General features: G+C 37.7%; 1 protein-coding gene across 16 annotated transcripts in view; it reads right to left on the bottom strand.

Moving 5' to 3' along the window:
- Nucleotides 1–23,998, bottom strand: part of SYNE1 (spectrin repeat containing nuclear envelope protein 1) — a 462,745-nt gene that overhangs the window by 259,243 nt on the left and 179,504 nt on the right. For all 16 annotated transcript variants that reach the window (XM_032338689.1, XM_032338697.1, XM_032338702.1 and 13 more), the window contains 11 exons: nt 23,441–23,581; nt 19,249–19,409; nt 17,116–17,266; nt 13,877–14,104; nt 13,383–13,481; nt 11,381–11,568; nt 10,867–10,990; nt 9,308–9,474; nt 6,988–7,141; nt 4,045–4,673; nt 1,393–1,572 (listed from right to left, as the gene is read on the bottom strand). In XM_032338689.1, coding sequence (XP_032194580.1) covers nt 1,393–1,572; nt 4,045–4,673; nt 6,988–7,141; nt 9,308–9,474; nt 10,867–10,990; nt 11,381–11,568; nt 13,383–13,481; nt 13,877–14,104; nt 17,116–17,266; nt 19,249–19,409; nt 23,441–23,581 — 2,222 coding nt within the window. The remainder of the gene's footprint in view (nt 1–1,392; nt 1,573–4,044; nt 4,674–6,987; nt 7,142–9,307; nt 9,475–10,866; nt 10,991–11,380; nt 11,569–13,382; nt 13,482–13,876; nt 14,105–17,115; nt 17,267–19,248; nt 19,410–23,440; nt 23,582–23,998) is intronic.

Genomic DNA, 23,998 nt, shown 5'->3' with positions numbered 1-23,998 from the left:
GGAAGCAAAACAAACAAACCAAACCAACAAACAAAAAACCGCTGCTAAATAAGTAAAATACACACGAGGATTTTTTTTCCCATTTTCAATGACACAAATTTTCATTGAATATGAATCCCCTGAAACTGTCAAACAAAGAAGATGGTTTCTGTTTATAAGCATAAAATGTCCGTGGGCACAAGCAATTCCACACATAAGAATTTTTCCAAAGAAAAAGATGTGCACAAGATTTATGTAAAATTATACTCTTTACACCAATATTTATAATAGGAGGAAAAAATAGAAATAGCCCAAATGTTAAAAAAATAGGTTAATAATTGAATAAACTCTGATACCTTCTTATAACTGAATACTGTACAATCTCTAACAAATCACAATTTAAGAGAATGTTCAATAACATGGGGTAAATTTTTACAACATTGTTAAATTTTTAGAAGCTCACATTAATAATCTACAGTGTGTCATAAAAACTATGTACACATGAAAAATGGAACATGAATGTTTATAGGTGCTTCTTTTTATCGTCATCCAAACTGGAAAGAACTTGAATATCTATCAACTGGTGAATGAATAAACTGCAGCATGCCTATTAAATGGAATACAATTTGACTATAAATACAATTTGACTACATAACAATGTCTAGTGTGTTGAGTAAAAGAAGTTGTTTACCCAAATGTAGTAAAACCTTATGTATACACAAAAAACTGAACATTTATAGATGCTTTATTTATAATATCCAAACTGGAAAAAATCCATTTGTATGTGATTCTGAAAAGACAATACTACAGAGACAGAAAACTTATCAAAGGTTGCCAGGGGCTAGGAGCGGGGGAGGGGCTGACTACAATGAGATGATTTTTTTTCAGGAGGTGGAATGATTATATGAGATTTGATAGTCGTAATAGTTACTCATTAACTACATGTGTATACTCATTAACTATGTGTATGTACTCATTAACTAGATGTAATAGTTACTCATTAACTATGTGTGTGTACTTATTAACTAGATGTGCATTAAACTCATACAGTTTAAGGGCATACACTAAACAGGATGAATTTTACTATATGCAAATCATACCTTAATGACAAATAAGTACAACAAAACAAAAAAAAGAAACTCAAAAGTTTTAAGTCTCATTGGTTAGCACCTTATAACTGTTGACAGCTACTGCTTTCCCCCGGTGAATTACACCTGTCATTGTCATCTCAACAACTTCCACAACAAAATTCTGCATGACTAACTTTCTAATGGTACTAAAGAGACGCAGAATACAGAAGTGGCAAAAGGTATTCAAATCTTGATCACACCAATGCAAATCAACAGACAACAGCCCAGTGCCACAAGATAGAAAGTTTAAAAAAAAAAAAAAAGCCATTTTTTTTTTACTTACTTTTCATGAATTAGTTTTTTGGTATCAGCCCAGGTAACCTCTAAACGGTTTACCTCCTTATCGACTTCAGATGCAAAGGCTACATCTTTCTGGGCAATTTGTTTAGCTTTGTCTTTTAGCCAACATAGTTCATGCTCATGAGAATTCAATTCATCTTCTAACTGATTAAAGACTCTCAATCTGTGAATTAAAACATTTTATTATTAAGTTACCAAAGGTAAGGACTAATATTTCTTCTCCATAAAGCATGCCTATAGGTATCTAGAAAAACTTTCAACACAACAATTGAATTAATGTATAGCAACTGTGAAAGACACTTTAAAAATGAACTTTTCAGAACTACAGACTATACCTTGGGAAAATTTAAAGTCATTCTTACCATTCATCTTCAACTTTCCATTAAGTTTATATTCTTTTTCTATTTTGATTTCAGGTTATAAGACTTTTAAGACTAGGGCTGAGCTTGTAGGCAAAGCAGGTAAGTATTTATTAAAAGATCTTTAGTAAAAAGGCCTTCCATGTCCCAAAGTCCAATTCATGTAAAATAATAATATTTAAGGGTACGCTGTTTCATTTAAAATAAAAATAATTGGGATGCCTGGGTAGCTCAGTCAGTTAAGCAGCTGCCTTCAGCTCAGGTCATTATCCCAGGGTCCTGGGATCAAGTCCTACACTGGGCTCCTTCCTCCAAAGGGAGCCTGCTTCTCTTTTTGCCTCTGTCTGCCACTCTGCCTGCTTGTGCACTCTCTCGCTCTCTCTTTGACAAATAAATAAATAAATAAGTAAAACCTTTAAAATTAAAATAAAATAAAAATAACTTTTTTTTGTCCCTAATATACTAATATTTGAGTACTCATAAGAAGTGGTCCCATAGAGGCAGCCATGGACTCATGCATTCTTGCTCTTGGGTACATAGTGGTGTAGAGTTTATAAAGTGAATATCCATGCATGATTCCATTGAATTCCAAAACGAAGTGGTTAGGAGCACACATTAGCATGATCTGCACCTTATAAGAAAACAAATGATTTGCCCGAAGGCACACAGTGACGCGTAAGTACGGGGGGCTTTAATAAACCCATCAACTGAACGCAACATTTTCCATCACCTCTGCGTGGCTTTGGTGAGTTCAGTGTTAGGTGTGTGGATGTGGCTCTTGAGCCCAACCTGGACCTTCTTCTCCAGCAATGTCAGGATCTCCTGACTGCTTGGCTGAATCGGTCCAGCAAAGCTGTTTGTTCCTTTGCCATGTTTGGCTCCTCTTTTTATTTATTTATTTATCTATCTATCTATTTATTTATTTATTTTTAAGGTTTTATTTTTTATTATTTTTTATTATTTTTTATTTGGCTCCTCTTTTTGTCTTTACTCTGGAGGCTATGTTTCCTCCTCAAATCTTACTCCTTTTTGTTAGTTTACTGTTAAGCTGGTGGGCCTAGTGCTCAAAAGGCACGAAACCTCAAGAGCCATTACGATCTGATGGTAAGCCTTTGCTAAGTGCTTAATTCCAATTAAAAGGAGGCAAATGGCAATGGTCTTGCATGTCAACAAAATCCTTCTCAATTGTGGACACTTTGGTTTGACAGCATTTCAGCTGTTTCCTTGCCCCCTGAAAAAATGGAAGACAAACATCCCTGAGAACACAAAAGGGGAGAAAGTTCTATTAAGGAGGAAAAACAAGATTGGGAAGAAGGCTATAGTATTAGAGGAAAAAAAAAATCACTTCCAAATGTACAGCAGGAAAATACCCATCACCTCTTAGCTTCTCTAGCAAACGCACTGACAAAACCCCAACTTTGCTTAAACCCACTCGTCTGCCTTTGCCACACCTCCGAGCAAACCGTTGCCGGCGGCTGCTGAAAACGACTCTGGCCAGCGGACTGATTTCACTTCAAGTGAAGGAATGGGAATCTCAGACGGCAGCTTTATCACCTTACCAAGGTCCAGGGATATCATTTCCATTTCCTGTCTGCAAAAGAACCATTTTATGCCATTTTCTCTCTGCCAATATCCTGTCGTTCACTCTCATCTGAGGAGCCTGCTCCGTCTTTCTGAGGGCCTGGCAGCCACCGGGAAGGAATTCCCTCCTGCTGTCACCACCAGGACCACAGCGCTACTCGGATCACCCGCTCTCGCCTCTGCCTTCGTTGGAACTCCAGACAAGCAGGCCCTTCTCCTAACAGCGAAACATTGCTTAAACATAGATAATATGATCTCTATTGTCTGTTACAGATAAGATCTTAGCACGGCTTATATAGATAAAGCCCTTGGGAAAATCCTTCAGGAAACCAAAAAAAATTAGTACTTTTTTTTTTTTAATTTTATTTATTTATTTGACAGACAGAGATCACAAGTAGGCAGAGAGGCAGGCAGAGAGAGAGAGGGGGAAGCAGGCTCCCCGCTGAGCAGAGAGCCAGATGCCGGGTTTGATCCCAGGACCCTGAGATCATGACCTGAGCTGAAGGCAGAGGCTTTACCCCACTGAGCCACCCAGGCACCCCATATTAGTACTTCTTAAGTGTCCAGTTGGTCATTAATTTTATCCTCAAAATATTAAAAGAAGTTGCTAAATATGACACCATCAAAGCATTGCCGTTAACTCTAGAACAAATAAAAAGTCGACGGAACAACAGGTTCTAGTCGTTTCTTTTTACCTCTGCTGAAGAGCCTGGCGGGTAAGCTCCTTCAGTCTCTCTTTGTCTGTCCTTTCTTCAATGTCCTCAATGCTTCTCAGCAACTCCTCTTTCTGGTCTTGGAATGCTTTCTTCAGTACGGCCAGCGCGTCTGCCTCGCTCTGCTTCATTCCCAGAAGGTTCTGGATTCGCTCTAATTCAGAACAGAGGTGATCAGCTGTCGTCCGGCAGGATGTCCTTTGCTCAGAATTTCCGCTTTTAAGATGGTACTGAGCTTTGGCCAGAACGCTGTCAAGGCTGATGGCCGCGGATTCCAGCGCTTTAGCGTCTTGAATCGCATGATTTAAGTCCTTTTCCAATAAATCGGTCTGTTTCCTACTCATCCTGTCGGTTGCTTCCACCGTGTGTCTCAGCCGGTGGAGAACCCCTGACAGCGAGGCGTGGCTCTGCAGGAATTCCGCCAGCTGGGACAGGGCAAGCTGCCGCCTTTCGACGACCTGGCTGGCCTCCTCGAACAGCTGGAAGCAGTCCTCTGTCTTGCCCTGGAGGACGGGGAGGTTCTCAGCTCGACCCAGAGCACCCAGCTTGACGAGGTGATCGCGCAGACTGTGCAGTTCTCCCTTTTTGCTCTCGACTTCTGCCGTGTGGTCCTGGAAGGGAAGAGCGGGTCACTGAGTCCTCGGATACACCGTGGCTAAGGACACAGACACATTCACAGTCTGTCATGTCGAGATCCATTTTCAGTGCAATGGATGCTGTAGGCTTTAAAGGTCATCGGTGGTGAATCTTTTTTAAGAAACGGTCTTAGAGTTTTCTGTTTTCTCGTCTATGTATTTCACATAAAACACAACTCTGATTTGGAACTAATTCATTGCATGGAAGAGAATGTCTTCATGAATAGAATTGTAGAAGGAAATCTTATATAAATACATACACATATATGTATAATGTGGAAGATTTAAAATACATATGTATACATAGTTAAAGTTTGTTACTCTAGTATAAATAATATGTCATTCCTAAATACTCTATTATATATAATAGTATTATATATATATATATATCAACAAAATATTATCTCTAACTCTATTCATCTATCTATATATCTCATCAAAAAGCAAATCACAGGCCCCAAATGGAGTCACTTATGGTAGGTCAGGTCACCAAACTGGTCCTTCATACCTAACCTAATTGCGGTTTCAGAATCCTCCAGAAATACAGCGTTAGCTTGTCAGTCAGGAATTTTCTGGTCAGTACTGATAAGGTAATCTGTCACAGAGGCCCTTTCCTCCCCTCCCCCACCCCGCCAAGATAAGTCCCCCATTCTTACCCCCAAGGGAAAGTGGCCTTGCCTAAAATGATCCTTTCTTTTCTTTTACTAATAACTTCCGTGCCTCACTCTCCTTTAATGAAAACGTGACATTTTTTACAACCCCCTAAGCTCCTTTCTATTTGCTAGATAAGATACTGCTTGATTCACAAATCACTTCGTAAAGCCAATTAAATCTTCACATTTACTCAGTAAATTTTTGCTTTTTAACAATACCGTATATATACAAATATATATACCTATATTCTCAATACTATATATTATATTACTATCTATCTATATAAAAGATACTGAAGTTTGGAAATTTTAAGTATATATGCAATAATGTTAATTTTAACAGCTTGTAGGGAAGGAGCCTAGGAATAGATGGGCATCAGCCTCTCTTCAGAGGCAGTGCGCGAGGCAGATGAACACAGGTTTTAGCTGCCTCCTGTAAAGAAACAAAAATGAACTCATCGAGACCGTTGTGTGGGCAATGTAACTTGCTCAGAATAAATCAGGTTCGAAATCTCTCAGAGCATTGCTAACAATCTCAGCATGCTTCCCATTAAAGAGAAATTATCACCCCACTTAATCTTGAACACAATGGCCTTAAATGCCCCTTCTTTGACCATTAAACTCTAGAAAGAAGCTTTGAGCATTTACTTCAGAAAATTTACAATTCGTTCTCTGCCCTTTTGAGACACAAAGCTTCTGTACAGTTAAAACCCAAGAGTAAGTTTGTAAAGGACATGGGAGTCATCCTTTTGAAACCAACACACTGAGTGAACAAATGCTTGACCGATTTACCCTAAGAAAACTCTGGTTGACCTGATTTATGAGCTTGTTTTGTACACGTTCCGCGAGTACTGATAAGCTAAGAGGAGAGCAAGCCGGGAAGGACCTTTGCAGTTGTGCAGAAAGGACCAAAAGTGAACGAGAGTGACCCTGCGATGATACTCCCATAGGGTCCCCCAGCTCATCATGCTTACACGGCCATTTAATGAAAGTGTGTCCCATGGCAAGACACAAACTACTTGAGATCATAAAGATACGAGAAAGTACTATTTCTTTTGGTAAAACCAATCAGCAAGCCCAGGGCAGAGTGAGCACTCTATAAATATTAAATGTTTTATCATTAAATATTGTCTTAAGTTTATTACGTAGCTTATCTCCAACTACCCCAACACTTGATTTAAATGTTATTTTTTTAATGCCAGGATAGATATTATGCATGATCTACAAATAAGGAAAATAAATCATGAATTTTAAATAACTTCTGAGCTAAACAGTAATTTAGTAAAATTGCATCATTAAAGCGTTGGAATTCCCTATTAGTTTTCAGCATTGGAACAAAACAAACCAAGAAGCTTAAAAACAAACAGTCTCATCACTTTATCCTAGAAATCACTTACTCCATTTTGAAAAAACAGTGTCTTAATGTGGTTGTCTAGTTCATGTGAAATGGTTTTATCAGCTTAATTTATCTGTGTAACACACTGCTAGGACCCATAGGTCCCATTATTAAAACATCTGCATACGGATGCAGGGTTAAACTAGTGCAGAATGGCTGGGTTAAAAAAAATGCTTTCTTTATAATTCCAGAGCTCTTTTATGAATAAATTCTTCTTTTGATCTTAAAGTATGCCCTTTACCTTGTGCCGGGTAAATGCTGCCTGATGGTCTGTTATGCTTATCTCTGAAGTAGCTTGTAATTCACTGAGAAACAGCTTAATCCAGACAGAAAAGGAAAGCAGCAGTTCATCAAATTGCTGGTGCTCAGCAACCGCGGACTGAAGAAAAGTGATCCTACGGAGAGAAAGGTGTTAAAGTGAAAATGTCCCACAAGTTCACAGAAAAAATGCTATGTTCGCTGTTGCAATAACCTTAACTGAAGGCAAAAAGATGTTGTCCTACGTGAGCACACCGATATTTTTGATGTCTTCTACTTCTCAAACCCTTTATTCTCAATTTCCCACATCTCACTTAGCATTACCACTGTCCCCAAGGTGGTCCCCTGAGCCATCGTTCATGCCCCTGGTTCTTTATCATCACAGCTAATCTGCATATACCGCCTCCGTAACACACACACACACACACACACACACACACACACACACACAGTAGAGTCTGTGTGCTCCTCCCCATAATGCTTCATCTCTAGCCTGGCCTCCTCGTGGCCTCCTTCCTGCCATTGTCTCCACAGTCCTGGCTCTAGTGGACTACTAGAAACCACTAGAGAGACTAGGGGAGACCGTTGCGTCTCCACAGTTCACTCTCTAGGTAATAGCCAGGAATGGCTTTAATGTAAGCAGGACATTGTCTGCCAAGCCTAACACGGAGGCAACTTGTTGCACATAGGAAGGCAAACTCAAAAGTCCTTATTGTGGCCGATGAGGGACCCCACATAATCCACTCCTCCGACCTCATCTGACACAGCCCTGTTCCGCAATGCCGCTGCCTCCGTGGAGAATACCATGGGAGGCGAAATTTTAAATACCGTTTTTCTCCAGTATACAAACAGCTTGGGCAAAAACAATACAAACATGAGCAACCCTACCCTCTTCAACATTTTTCAGTTAGTTTGATCATTTTCCCTAATGGTGAGACAAAAATTGGGGACTGAGGTTCATCAGAAATGCTGATTTTTGAGCACGTGAGGGTTTTTTAAAAAAATTTAAATTTCAGTATGGTTAACATACAGTGTTATGTTAGTTTCAGGTGTACAATACAGCAATTCAACAACTGTGTACCTTATCCGATGCTCAGCACAGTAAGCACATCTTAATCCTTTTCATCTATTTCACCCCTCCCCCACACACCCCCCTTTAAGTTAAGAATCTGTTTTTCAGTTTGTCTTTTTTCTTTGCTTGATTGTTTTTCTTCTTAAATTCCACATATGAGTGAAATCATATGGTATTTGTCTTTCTCTGACTTATTTTGCTTAGCATGATACTCCCTAGATTCAATCATGTTATTCCCAATGGCAAGAGTTCATTCTTTTTTATGGCTGAGTAATATTCCACTGTGTGTATGTGTGTGTGAGTGTGTGTGCGTGCGTGTATACCCCACCTCTTCTTTATCCATTCATCTGTTGATGGACATTTGGGCTGCTCTCATAGCTTGACTATTGTAAATAATGCTGCAATGAACATAGGGGCAATATATCTTTTCAAATTAAAGTTTTCTCATTCTTTGGGTAAATACCCAGTAGTGGAATTATTAGATCATATGATAATTCTATTCTTAATTTCTTGAAGAACTGTTATCCATATTGGCTACACCAGTTTGCATTCCCACCAACAGTGTAAGAAGCTTCCCCTTTTTCTGCATCCTTGTCAACACCTGCTTTTTCCCTGTGTTGTTTTAGCTATTCTGACAGGTGTAAGACAACATCTCATTGTGGTTTTGATTTGCATTTCCCCAATGATGAGTGATGTTGAACATCTTTTCAAGTGTCTGTTAGCCATGTTCTTTGAAGAAATGTCTATTCATATCATCTGCCCATTTTTAAATTGGATTATTTGTTTCTTGGGTGATGGGTTTGTAGAAGTTCTTTCTATATTTTGAATACTAACTCTTTTTTTTAATTGAATCCCGACCCTTTATTGGATATGTCATTTGCAAATATCTTCTGCCATTCAGTAGGTTGTCTTTTAGTTCTGTTGCTTGTTTCTTTTGCTGGGCATATTTATTTATTTATTTATTTTATTGTGTTATGTTAGTCACCATAAAATGCATCATTAGTTTTTGATGCAGTGTTCCAAGATTCATTGTTTATATACAACACCAAGTGGCTCCATGCAATATGTGCCCTCCTTAATACCCACCACAAATAACAAAGTAATTTCTTTCCCTTCCATACTTTTTGAATAGCTCAATTAAGTAAAAGCAAAAAATCTCTGCTTTCTTAATCTATATGCTTACTATTTAAAAAATGAACGATATAAAAACATTCTTTTTAAAAAACCCAACCTTTTGTTAATTATCTGTGGCAAATCTCTCCATCTCTCATCCAACTGCTCCAAGTGTACTTTCATTGTTTTCACATCATCTTTGGAGGCCACTGAGAATAGTGATTCCTTCAGTTGCAAAAGGCTGCTATAGATCGAGGCCCGGGATACAACTTCATTCTGCAGTGCCTAAGAAAAACAGAATACATTCTAGATCTCATCCCAGCACGATTGACTAGGAAGGACCATGTGACACAGGTGGCTGCTCTCCAAAGACTTTGCATTCTTGCAACACAGAGGTCATTGGGACCAGGCTTAAAGAGAGTTTTTATTACTTGATTTAGAGTGGATCTGCTTAACCTCTAATGCAACATTTAAAATACTACTGAGACCTGAATTAGTGTTCCGGAATCTGAGTTCTATTAAGTTAGGCAACTTTAGAAGCTGTAGAATTTCTTTCAAGATGAACAAACTGTGTAGGTAAAGAGAATCAAAGAAAAGCTACTGCTAAAGAGAAACAGTGCATATTTAACAATAATAGAGATGCAATTCTGGGTACCAGAAATGTGGTCTCCTTCTTTATTTAGAGACTATATGAGGCCAAACTGGAGAACTTAAGGGCTCTCCATTTTGCTTTCGCACAACAGAATGACTTATTTTTAATCAGGCAATGAACTGTAAGGTGCTGTGAGCGCTGCATAAAATTTTCAGTCCCTATCTAATAAGATATAAAAGATAAACACCTATAGACAGCTAACAGCATAACATAGTATCAAATGGGATGATACTGTAGAATGACGCACAGTAGATGCTTGTCAGGGTGCTTTCTCCCCCTTCTTAAAGAGGCCACATGTGTGATACAAGCAAAGCTGCTGAAGGTTTCTGAAGAAGGGTCACACAGCCTATGGATGGCAGGAAGGGCTCCAAATCAGGACAAAACACACAAAGCCAGAATATGGGGATGGACAAGAAATGTTCAGAACACAGTGGGAGGCAGCTTGGTGGACACTGGACCCAGATGTAGATGTCACAGAGGCTTCAGCCTCCTCCACAACACTTAACCTGTAGAGCACCTACTCTCTGTGTAGAGATGTGTAGGACTAGTTTTACATGGCCAGATAGCTTTGTGTCTCTTAGGACACTTCACAGTATATTTATAAAAAGATAAGAACTTTTTTTGGAAAGTGGCTGGTGGCTCAGTTGTTAAGCATCTGCCTTTGGCTTGGGTCATGATCCCGGGGTCCTGGGATCGAGTCCCACATTGGGCTCCCTTGTCTGTGGGGAGTCTGCTTCTCCCTCTCCCACTCCCCCTGCTTGTGTTCCCTCTCTGACTGTGTCTCCTCCTTCTGTCAAATAAGTAAATAATATTTTTAAAAAAGATAAGAACTTTTTTCCTCAGTGTGGACTAAGGATGGCTTTTTATCTTTAGGGTAGGAAACAGTCCCTGGGGGTTTCTGAGGGGCAACTTTTGGGGAGAATACTGCAGAACGTCAGTGTGCAATGAACTAGAAAGTTGTTGAGAAGCAAGAATGTGGGAAACCCTTAAAGTCAAAGAAGGAAGAAATTTGAATTTGAACTTGCTTGTATTGACTGAAGTTCACTCTCCACCTTGACTCTGTCTGCAGAAATGTCCATTTCTGGGGAACTGGCTATTTCTTCACACCGCTCTAACCAGGTTAAAAAGGTTGATAATTCTTTCTCCAGTCTAAAGAAAGCAGAGATGAGAGACAAATTTATCAAAATTACTATGTCAGAAAATGAAACCTTTCCAAATTTGAAGGTCCAACACTAACCATTGTGAATAATACAGTGTTGGTTCTTATTCCTAGATATGAAGGTAAAAAGAACATTCCCTTCACATTCATATGTATTTGTCACCTGTGTTTATATCTATGTCATAGGAAAGTTACGCATACGTCCTCTCCATTTTAGGGATCTTCACCTTTTGACACAGACCAAGATCTTCTCATATTAGACGCGTGAGTTGATGTGTTTTACATCTGGGATGATTATTTCCCAAAGCTGGTCCAGAATTTCCTACTTAAGAGTGCCAGTTGAAATCCATACTGCCAACTCGGGAAGGAAGGCTGCTCACCTCTGCCAGTGGGCCAGCAGGGTCTCCAGCACTGTCTGCCTCTCCTTGGCCCGAGTCCGCGTCTCCTCATACCTCTGCTGCAGGGCCGCTGCCTCCTGGACGGAGGAACCTCTGTTAGCCACCTTCTGGGCGCTGGCTGAGGTAGTGGCTACCACACTACTCAGTGCCTCCAGGGCTTGGCAGAGATCCTAACGGGAGGCCAAGAAAGCACAACATCAAGAAACAAGGCCGACAGTTTTTTTGAGACCCATTATCACTAAAAATTTTCCCTCAGTCCATGATCTTCTGCGAGACATAGTCAAAGTGAGGAGAGTTACTTCATGAATGCGGAAATCAAAAACGAAATGGAAAGGCTCTTCCCCAAATAAGAATTTACTGCTGTATATCTGAATAATTTCAACTTTCCTTTCATGATTCAGATCATTTGTGAAAATTATTATTCCTTCTATGCCAAATATGACTTTTAAAAAACCTCTGTTTAATTTACAACAGCTATATGAAGCATGCTATAACCTCTATAAAAAATATATGGGGGGTGCCTGGGTGGCTCAGTGGGTTAAAGCCTCTGCCTTTGACTCCGGTCATAATTTCAGGGTCCTCAGATCGAGTCCCACATTGGGCTCTCTGCTCAGTGGGGAGCCTGCTTCCTCCTCTTTCTCTCTCTCTGTCTGCCTCTCTGCCTACTTGTGATATCTCTCTGTCAAATAAATAAAAATCTTAAAAATAAATAAATAAATAATATATATATACAGAGAGAGAGAGAGAGTGCGTGCGCGCGCAATATGGCTGGCATAGCTGCTATCAGGAATCAGTGATAATCATATCATCCTGTCTCAGGATGTGGCAGGTTCTATGTTACATCCATTTCATAGAGTAACTCATTTAATCTTCATAAGAATCTTGACAGTTATGTTCTTTCATTATTCTCATTTTAGAGATCAGACAATCAAGGCAGAGAAAAATAACTTGCTTTACAAAATCTAAATACTAGAAAAAATAGTATCCTTTCTGGTACTCAATTATTAACTTAGTAAACTATTAAAAATAATTCCATGAAATTCAGTTTTCCCACCTTTCCTCAGGTTTTGGATATTTAAAAAGAATTACGTAGTAGCACAAAAACACATTTTTTAGAAGATTTTATGTATTTATTTAAGACAGAGGGAGAGAGAGGAAGAGAAAGAGCACAAGTGGGAGGAGCAGATGGAGAGGGAGAAGTAGACTCCCCACCGCCCACTGACCAGGGAGCCCAATGCAGGGCTCGATCCCAGGCCCCTGAGATCATGACCTGAGCCAAAGGCAGAAGCTTAATGGACTGAGCCACCCAGCCCCCCCCCATTCTTGTTGTAAGTATTCAAACCTATAAATTCCACTCCCCTTTCCAGATGTGCTTTTGTCAGCCCTTTGCTTTCTATCACTGCAGCCCCTTCCCTCGGCACACGTGCATATAGATAGGGGTAACAGATATGTTTTTTTAAATTAGCACATTTCTTCTGGGTTTTTCTCTGCTCCTGAGTCTCCCTCTTTGCTTCTTCCCCTAAATTACACCAAAGGCATCTGTCGCTCTGTGAACACCCATCAATAGTCACTAGTTCAGGCAGCAGACCAATTTTTTGCCATTGGTAGCCATTGGTAAAAGGTTAGTGAGGACATATTCTTTGCACATCTGACTGTTGTGGGTTAAAAATCTAAAATCCGCCATTGTGCATGTATGTTTTTATGCACCATTGATTTTTTATAATACTCGCAACAAGTAACAGAATTTACTAAAGCTAAAATCAGAAAAAAAATCATATCTTAAGTATGAGAAAGAAATGCTGTAAATGAATATTCCTTTAATATGCATTTTTAATAAAAACTTATTTGTAAACTTACACTTCTTGTGTTAGGCGAACATGTTTGATATATGTCATTCCTCAAGTAACATAAAAATCCTTTCAATTTTAACCATCATAAAAACATTTACTATGTTTTCAAGCAGGAATTATCAAATCGCTCTTACCATATGTTCTTGGAGGACTTTGTATGTTTCTGTGGCTGAAGAACAAATTTTAAGTGGATCAGCAAGTTTATCTTCAAATTCAGACACAGACTTCTGGATCTAAAACATCATTGAAATACAAAGATAATGGTGGGGAAAACATATATTGAGGCAGAAAAATTTACCAAGGAAGCAGCATGCTTATCTCTTTTGATAGCTTTCAATAAAATTATTAAAATACACATTTAAAAAAAAAATCTAAAATCAGTGTGTCCTATTATTTGAAAGGAATAGATAAGCCTTAATGCCTGTCGGAACACAATGGATAATGACATTTTATATTCCCTCAAAAAAGGTATCACATGAATAATTAAAGGCTTAGTCATCATTGACAACTGGGTCAATGCTTAGCAAATTGTGTCTTCCCTTAGTTCACTATTTCTGGATTACTTACTGCATTTCATTATAAATGCAATAGGAAATAATACTTTTCGCACGCATGGACCCGTTCTTACCTTTCTAAGATTCTCTTCAAACTTTTGCTGCTGAGATAAATGTCCCAGGATTGTTGCTTCCAAACACTGTGCATGTTCCCGCAGCTCCTCCCAGTACCTTCTTATTTGTGTCAGCTTCGCTTTGATTCGAGCAGATTCTCCAGTGGTGACAAACTGAGCAAAAGACTGAGCTGCTTCTTCTAGTTCTGTAATGCTGCTCATCTTGCTTTCTATTTCCTGAATTGTGACCTAATAGTTAAAACAAGAAAAATGACAATATAGGCTGAGTAAGCTTGTCTTTCTGAAATAATAGATTCTCTACACAGAGAGAAAATCAGGAGAGGGCTTCTTAGCTGACATTTCAACACACTTGGACCATTAGAGACCAGCTAGGAACAAACACAGTAAGTTTCCAGACCTCATTTGGGGAGGAGAGATAATGCAGATAAATGTTGGAAAATATGAAGTGATGGTGGTCGTGTTCCGTGCATAAAGAATCAGAAAAAGACCTACCCCTGTTGCAGAGAAGTAAACAGGGAGATGTCCCTGTGTTTCATATTTTTCATTTTTGTATTTCATGTTTTACCAAACAAGAAGTATCTCTAAAGGTAAAGAGATTTCCTTGCTTATCCTCCGAGTCATGCCTTGTACCAGCGGATCTGGGAAGCAGTGTATTCCAGTACCTCATAGAAATGCTAATGTTGATTCGTTTAATTTTCCTCAAATGTAGCTGAGTATTTCATCTTTACCAAACTAAAAGCTTGTCTGATTCCACTCTTGCAAAACCAGTCTTTTCAAATGTATTGTTTTTATGCCAGTCGTTTCCAAATTTGGAATACGTTAGGATCACCTGGCCGCCACCCTCAGGGAGTCTGGCTCAGTAGGTCTAAAGTGAGGCCAGGATTTTGCATTTCTAAAAAATACCCAGGCGATGCTAATCCTGCCGATGCTGCTCTGAACCACTGCTTCCTCATTAGCTGTGGGCGCACAGTGAAGAAGCTACATAGTATCATTTCCATTTGGAGCAGGAGACACTGTATTGGCCAACACATGAGAAGTACTGAAAGACACCAAGGATGTGTGTGGGCGCAAGGAGGCATGTCTGTCATAAACACAGAGGCTTATTTATGCATAAGGGAATAAAAATGATTTCTCTGAGAAAAAGAGCCAAATCTTCCAATCCAGTAAAGCCAAAATTTCAGACAAGTCTCAGTTACCTTACGGAAAAAAAAAAAAAAAAAGTGACTTATGTCTACATGAGACAACATAGTCAAAAATAAATTCGGTCCAGGACTACCATGGTATAGCTAATAGATATTTGTTATTTGAACATGAATACAACCTTTCTTTTTTGTTTTTCAAGATGATTTTTTTTTTTAGAAAAATCACTCATAAATTCAACAAATATATATTTGGTGTCTCCTATGTGCCAAAATTGTTCTAGGTGTTTGCACTAGCTCAGTGAAGCAATCTAAAATAAGACAAAATTTCTTAGTTTTTAGAGTAATTAATACATGTTACCAATAAATTCATAGATGTAAACTATGTAATCATATTGTTGGATTCTAATCCAAAAAGGGAAGATGGAAGAGGTACCCAGTGTATGTTCTTATCATTTGTAAATTATCAATTAAGAATAAGAAAACCGGTCAATTTGGAATAGCATGCAATGAAGAATTAAAAGTGGGCTTCTAGAAAAATGTCTTCATGACAAGCAAATGCTTCATTCATTTTAAATCAAAGGTTGTTTTAAAGTGAAACACCATGACAATTGTTACCTTATTTCTAATGTTTCCTATAGTGTGGTCTTCTGAATGGAAACAGAATATGAATTATTTGCCTAAATTTCACAGCACCAGTGTATTCCACACCATCTTTGCTTATTTCTAGCAAATACTTTTTTTCCTATTACTCATATTCATTTAATACATTTTAGATGTTTCCAAAATACTATATTGGAATATTAAAATGTATTTCTAGTCTACTGGCATGGAAATCTATGACTGAATGTTTATATATTTAAAAATAAAACGTGTAATCATTTTGTTTCCTAAAGAGTAAAGAGGCGGTGACAGTTGATCACTGATATATTTCAGAAGTCCTGGAATTGAATTAAGGTTTAAATAATAAGATGAATTGTAGCAAGAATAAACACATTAAAAAGTGTACGCCAAAATTTTTTGGAAGAAAATTTTTGATAAAGTCATTTAAAGGCGCTATTTTTTGTTTACTTAGGATGTAGTGAAATGATCAAATGACAACTTTTAAAAACAGTTTTAGAGATTAAACATATTTCATGAATATGCCTTAGTGGGTTGACATCTATTTTCCCTAGTACACCACACAAGACATAAGCAGACTCCATATATACCAGATTCCATGTAACCTTGATTGCAAAAGATGCACGATAAACCAGGATAATCTGCCCAGCAATGTAATCGTAGCTAAGTGACATAGCACCCTTCCACCCTTCCAGAATGACTTGTTCTGAGCAATAATGTGAACTACTTGGTATTTATTTTACTATTTTTAACTGCATGAAATGGAAGAGGGTTTTCCCATTCCAAAAAAAAAAAAAAAAAAAAAAATTAGATAGGAAAGTGGCTGCATTTTGAAAGTGTGTTGTGCAAAAACTATAAAAGAAAGAATACATTTCTTTCAGTCCACTTTTTCTTAAACTATATGAATGAAGTGAACAATGACAGTCTACGCATGTGGTCATGTTGGAGCTGGGATAGCAATAAGTCTCAGTGTCTCAGTTTGTGCCCAAATGCAGCCTGTGCATTTGAGCAGTGGAGTCCGAGGTCTTCCCCTAAAGAAAGGAATTGCTCCCCCCCGTGGTTTGTGGGGGTAAATGCCACTAATACTGGAGCCAGACATTTGCATGACACTTACAAAGTAAAGCTGTAGGTGATGAATCCATTTCAGGTGGTATAGATGAATCAACAGAACACTCCAATGGGGTTAATTCAGAATCAAAGAAAAGAATGATATAACCATAGAAACATTTTAATGATATTGCACACAATACTGACTTTGAATGCATAAGTCAGAAAATATTAATACACAATTCCAGCTATAAAGTGTTGCCCAGTATCAATCAAGACCTCTCAGCTCAACATTTTGTGTGAATTGAATTTTAATAGAGTCACATAGCAGTGAAAGATTAATCGTGGGGCCAACTAGCACTTCATGAAATGTAAGAAAGGAGTTCTTAAAAGCTAGACATGGATTATAAATGTAACGTGTGAGCCGGTCACCTTGATCTGGTGGATTTGCATGTCCATGGCAGATGACGAAGTTTCCAAGGCATTGAGTTCTTTTTCTTTCTCAGTTATCCAGTCGGACAGGGTCTCAAAATTATTGCCAAAATGATCCCACTTGTTTTTCACCATTTCCATGGTTTTAATACTAAAATTAACCAAATTAAGTAAATAAAATGCAGCACTTTAATAGAAAACAACAACACATTTTCCTTTAAATCACCAGATGAAAAGACAGCAAAGGCATTTGTGATGATGTCAAAGTTGAAACTACTGGAACAGGAAAAAATGCACATTCGATCTGAGTATTTAGTCCTCAAGTCTTCCTCTCTGTCTCCTCTGAGAATGAGCATTTAACGAGGTAGTATCTACACTATGTTATGAATGGAACTGTGCTTTGAAAAAATATAGCTGGGTCCAAAAGGGTTTGAATCCAGGTATAATCTAGGTAAACTCTGCATGTGGCCAGTAGTTGCCAGGACTTTTAATAAGGCTGCCTACACAGATTCCAATGCACGGAGACTTTTAGCAGTCTGGCTTTCATGGACAAGGTCCTTTTGCTCTCAGAGCAGAGATACTGCAGGGATGCTCTAGACTCAAAGATCTTTATAAAATGTACCTTTACGAGTCAAGACAGAGCTTATACTCTGAATCCCACACTGCCTTACAGGAACTGTTTCTATCATTAGAGCTAAGCCTACAATTTATGATCTCTAACGATTTCAGCTGTTCTCCCGTGTTGGTCAAGTCTTGATTCCAAAAGACTCTATAGACAGTCTTGTACATGAGCACCCTAACTGCTTTTAGAAAATCTGGGCTTTATTTGTTATAAATCTAGTGAACAAAATTTCAACTAGAGATGTCCAGTTTGTTTTAGCTATGTGTATATAACCAGATGATTATGGCTTTCAGTTAGAAAAAGACTAAGAAACTAATAGTATATCATTGAACTGATACATCCTTGGGGTAAAAGAAAAAATGAAACAATTTCCCTGTTTACCAAAAGGCACTTGAAGACAGCAAAAAGAATGCAATGGCATCACTGAATATTAAATTAAATAATATTGCAGTCTCAAATGTATACCCTGGATGTGCCTAATGCTCCTATCAGTACAGGTAACACAAGCTAAAATACATTGCAAGCTTTCAAATGAAATAGATTCAAATGGATATTTCTAATAAAAGCAGCTTCTTTTCTAACAAACTCTTGAGTTTCATTATTTCCAGAACTTGATGGATAATATTTAATATAAAGTTCACAAAGTTTTGAGTCATAATTTCCTTTAAATTATTTAACAAATTTTAAGGTTTAGGCAAAGGTACAATGTTAATTTTAAGGTGTTACTAGTATTAAAAACAAATTTTACAGTTTAAAAAATCCACCTTAGAAATCATGTTCTATATCTTAAGAATAATATGTATTGGTGATTTGCCAGTAAATCTACTTTAATAAAAATGTGTGGCCATATTATGTTGAGGAACATTGGCCATATCTTCATATATTTATTCCCTGCAATTCTTTTGTGTGTTCATTTTGCATGTAATAGGATACCATAAGCTAAACTATTTTTTCTTTCATTTTCAATAAACAAATATTAGATGTTAAAAAGTAAAATAAATTTTTGAAGTTAATTTTTGGAAACAGCATATCAATCAGTGACAAATCAAATATGGAGGCACTATAAACAAGCTCTGTGAGCTTCTTGGAGATGGAGACACTTCGTCTATGTCACACATATTTAGGCCAGCATCTACACAACCAAAATATCTCTTCTTCCCTGTAACTGGTGACAACAGAACAATACAGTAAAAAAAATATATATATATTTTAAATATTGATTCTTTTTCAGATTGTATGAAGGCCACAGAATTGAATAGATATGGCTTTCTCATGAACCAAGTCAGTTTACAATGCAAAAACCACATCTTTTATATTTTTCTGCTCTGTTATATAGACGATAGTTTCTGTCTTGCTGATACTTTCTTTTGAACTGTAAGTGCTTCCTCAAAACATGCTGAAATACACAGACACTTTGAGATTTTAAAGGAATGCTTTGAATACAATATACAGGAAAGACTGTATGAAACTTTATCTCAGAGAAGAAAGTTTAGGACTTGTCAAGCACATACTCTTCTTCAAGTGTGTCTTCTAATTTTTTGACTTGCTCTTTGATTGACTTAGCCTGCTGCTGAAGCAGCTGCTTATTCTTGGGCCCAAGGGGTATCTCAGAAGCTTCCTTCACAAGATTTTCAGCCTGGACTGCAATACCTTCTGTTCGTTTAGAAAACTCCTAGAAAAAGAGATTATCATTGTTAGGAAGACATAGTTATCCTTTTATCCTTCTATCCTATCTACCTTCATAGTTATCCAACAATTCTCACAAAAATCTTTTTCCATGGTTCCCTAGATTGGGTTTACTGCTTTGAATTCTCAGCTGCATTATAACTAACTAACTGCTCTACAAACATGTTAGTTTATTACAGGCCCCATTCAGGCAATAATTAATGGTGATTGATTTTTTTTCAGTCATATGGATAAGAGATTTCTAGGCTAATTAATATAAATATATTTTATTTAATGAAGGATATCTTAGTCAATACAGTGTATCACTGATATTTACCTATAAATAAACATATTGTTAACTAGTTCCCTGAAAAGAGAGATCATCTGATCTTAAATATTTATTGTTAATCTTATTTATTGCTAAATCTTATTCATTACTGTCAAATCTTATTCACTGTATACCTATACTATATGCTGAAAAGAAGATAAGTTCTTAACCAGCTGAACCTGGACTAGAGCTCTAGATTTGCTAATTGCTAGTTCTTTGACTTTGGTGAATTATTTTTCAGACTTTCATATAAAATGCAGGTAGTAATGGTTTCTTATAAGGTTGCTATTAGCAGCTCATCAGTAATTTCATTTTTAAGTGTCTGGCACTCTAGCAGGTGCCTATTATCATTTTTTAAATGTCTCTCATAAATTTGAGGACAAAAAGATTTATAAAATTTACCCATTGATTTTCATTAATAGTGAACTACTTCAATTCAAAAATGAATTTAATATGGGTGAGGCACTGGTAAATTTTAGCTGTTACCTGAATTTTGTCAGGTAAATGTATTGAAAACTGAATTTAAAAAGCTAATTGCAGAGATAATCTTTTGTGAAAAAAGTATCTTAGTGTCTCATTTCTTCTCACGTAAGAGACATTCATGGGAGGTTTAAATTTTGATCAGAAACTCCTCTTTCCAAAATAGGTAATGAAGAAATCCAAAGGAAGTATTTTCAAAGGTGAGACTTCTGACAGCCACCTCTTCCCACAGAGTATCTCCCAGAATTATTACATAATTCCAATGTAAGATAGTTACTACATAATACTATTGTATCTTCATGTTTGAAAGACTTAAAGTCCACATAGAAATATCAACATTACTTCAGAGAAGGACCCAGCAATTTGATAGAATAAAAATGGGTAAGTGCAGCTTCCTTTTCATGATAGATTTATAATATTCCAAAAATTGGTATTTGCCAATGTCACATTAAATACTGTGGTTATAAATGTCCACTGTTGGTGTGATGGGCTTAGAATCATGGTGAACTCATTTGTGAAGCCTGATTCACAGCATAATCTCTCCAAACCCTATGAACAGAATCAGAAGCATAAAATAGTATTTTTTCCCCAGTGTTTCCCAGAGCTCAAGAAAATCATGAAGAAAGTGGTGTTAAATCTAAAAATGCTTATATACCTTCACTCTAAGAGCTTTCTGTCAGAGCTAGGTATGGGGAAAGCACAAGGCAGAGGAATTTAAAGGACAGAGTGATATTGATAAAAACCAAATTGAACCGAAACAGAATAATATTATAAGGCTTTATCTCTAAGTCCCAATAAGAAGACCCATGAGTGGCAGTACAATGCGGCAGGAAAGGACGGACTCTGGCTTCAGGTAGGTCTAGAGTTGAACCAGGCTCTGTCCTGCACTAGCTGTGTGACCTTGAGTGTGACCTCTGCATTTTCATTTCCTCATCAGTCAAGGCTTGCTGTAAAGAATAAACATGATATTGCTATGGACGTCTTACCCCACAGTGACAGAATGCACTCAAGTTCTTGAGCACAACCACACGAGGGCTACAAATGGAATGAACGTGGTGTTAACAATGTGGAGGGAGCAAAAAAGTAGAGAACGATTATTCTAGACGGCATGTGCTTGTGCGACAGTATACAGAAACAGTAAAGTAGCTCAGTTTTTCAATGAAAAACCTAGTGGCTGAAGGTGTGTGCTCTGGGCTCAGCTCTCGTAGGTTTGAATCCCAACCTCACCAGTGAGTCATCCTGAGATCTCGGATAAAATCATTTAAAAAACCTTTGTACCTTATATTTCCTCCTTACACAACCGGATTCATCGTGACACCTATTTCTTAGGATTGTTTTAGAGTTTAAAGATGATAAATACCATATGAATAGACCAGCATATGTCTATACCTATATGTGTGTGTGTGTGTGTGTGTGTGTGTGTGTGTGTATATATATATATATATATATATATGTTCAGTAAATGTTAGCTCTCATTATTAAACCAATCGCAAAGTATGCAAGATGGTTAGCTAAAGAAAAATTTAATAGTAAGACTAAAAACATTACATTTGCTTCATCTACAGCTGTTAAACCTATTCAGAGGGATCAGAACCACAAGGTATCAGAAACTCTGGATGTAACCTGGTGGAACACCCACATAGTAATTAACCCAATAGATTTGTTTGTATTTATAAAAGACACCTGATATAGTTTTAATACATAAAGTAATTAAAATTAAAATTAAAAATGATGTTTATTTAAATGGATGATGAAAATCATACAGAATTGAAAAATTCTATGGCTTTATAAGACTTCAAACTCCCCAGTGAGTTAATAATAGGAGAGAGAATACAAAATTGGCAGGATGAGAGACAGAAACCTTTTAAGCCTTTTACTGGTAAGAAAAAAGCAGCACACGGGTATACTTGCTGAAGGTTACTACCTCATGGATAGGAGTCTTCTTTCTTATTCATTGGCTAACACATTTCTATAATAACTCAAGTCATTCTGTAAACCCAAAATATGTACAAAGGGAACCAAAACAACCTGTACAACTCTCTAAATGCGTCAGACAATGTATTGGTCTGCTCTGACTCTCTAAGGTGTTTGGGCTTATAGGCTTGGGCTCGTGAAACACGCCTACTAAGTATTAGCTGTTGGATGTCCCACCGGAGCCTCAACCTCGATTTGTCCCAAACTGAGTCCATCATCTTCCTCAACTAACAGCCATTCCTCCAAGTTCCTGTCTCACTCCCAGGGTGTCTGTCGGGCTCAGAACCCGGGATAGCTTCCCTTCCTTTCCTCTCTCTCTCTTGCGTCTGTCCCCACGGCCATCCCTATTGCCCTGATTCATGTCCACATTAATACCGACATGCAATAAATTTCTAATCGGATCCCGTGACGCAAGCCCTGCACCCTTTCAATTTTCTACACTGCTTAAAAATCTCTCTCCCTGGGAGCACGTGGGTGGGTCTGTCGGTTGAGGGGTGTTTCTTGATTTTGACTCAGGTCATGAACTCAGGGTCCTGGAATGAAGCCCTGCATCAGGCTCCATGCTCAGGGCGGAGTCAGCTAGCGGATTCTCTCTCTTCCTCTTCCTCTGCCCCTCCCCCCTCTTGCACATACATGCACGCGTGCTCTCTCTCTCTTAAATCAATCAATCTTTTAAAAAAAAATGCATCTCTGTAAAGTATAGCTCTGATCATGTGACTCTTTTTCTTAAAAACCTTTAAGGGTTCCATGTGGCCTAGACCTTCCAGTATCTGTGTAATATGGCCCAACTTTCCTTTACAGCTCTACTTCCATTTTTCTGCTTTAAAACAGAATCTCCATACAGTCTCATACTTCATGCCATTTCCCATTATAGAAATGCTCATGTTTTGTTCCACATTCTGCTTTTCTATGTCTTACCTGCCCTTCAAGGTTCAGTTAAAAATATTACTGCCTTCAGAAAGATTTTTTTTTAAGTATTCATCTATGAGCGAACTAACCATCTCCCACTTTAATAAAAAATTTTCTTAGTTCTTCATATTTAAATCTTATTTATTTCATTCCTCAGAGCAACTTGACCACTGTGTTGAAGAGTAGATGATCAATAAGCAAGAGTACTGATTAAATGAATAATTATAATAATTGATTGTAATAAGGGATGAAAACAGGTTCAAAATGAAAAAAAAAAAAAGAAGAAAGAAAACAGTTTTGCTTCGGAATAATGAGCACCAAGGGACTGTACGCTCAGACTGATATACCTTGGTCTGTTCCAGTTCTGAAGATAAACTTTCCAGACTGCTAAAACTCAAAAAGCGCTCATGGCTGGAACCTGTTTGAAAAAGGTATCTGACCACTGTCTCTTTGTTTGTTTCAAATCGCTCCCATTTTCTTAATGTGACCTAAATTTGAAAAAAAAAAATGCACATATCATGTTAGGAATCATCAACACGCATCACCAAATGTTGTTCACGTTTCCATTCGTTTGTTGGGCTGTCGGCCTCCAGTTAACTCTGTCCCAATTTCACGGAGTTCTGCTGAACAAAGACGGTGCTAATGTCTCCTGCAAGAATTTCACTCACCTACAAAAGAGAGGATGTGTAGACCAGCATTCTCAGGGTTTTCTATCCACTATAAAGTCCTATGAGTCTAAGGATATTACTTAAAATGTGGATAAGGGATAAAGGAAAATAGAGCCTCCCAGTCTCTTTCAAAAAAAAGAAAACAGAAAAGGGAGAAAGAGAAAGGAGGGAGTGGGGAGTGGGTAGGTGGCAAGACCTCAACACTTTTTAAGAGTGTCAAGATCACAATACAACGTA

This window comes from Mustela erminea, chromosome 4, assembly GCF_009829155.1.
Source record: "Mustela erminea isolate mMusErm1 chromosome 4, mMusErm1.Pri, whole genome shotgun sequence".
Classification (NCBI taxonomy): domain Eukaryota; kingdom Metazoa; phylum Chordata; class Mammalia; order Carnivora; family Mustelidae; genus Mustela; species Mustela erminea.
The sequence above is the reverse complement of the archived record's forward strand: the minus strand, read 5'-3'. Positions and strand labels throughout refer to the sequence as shown.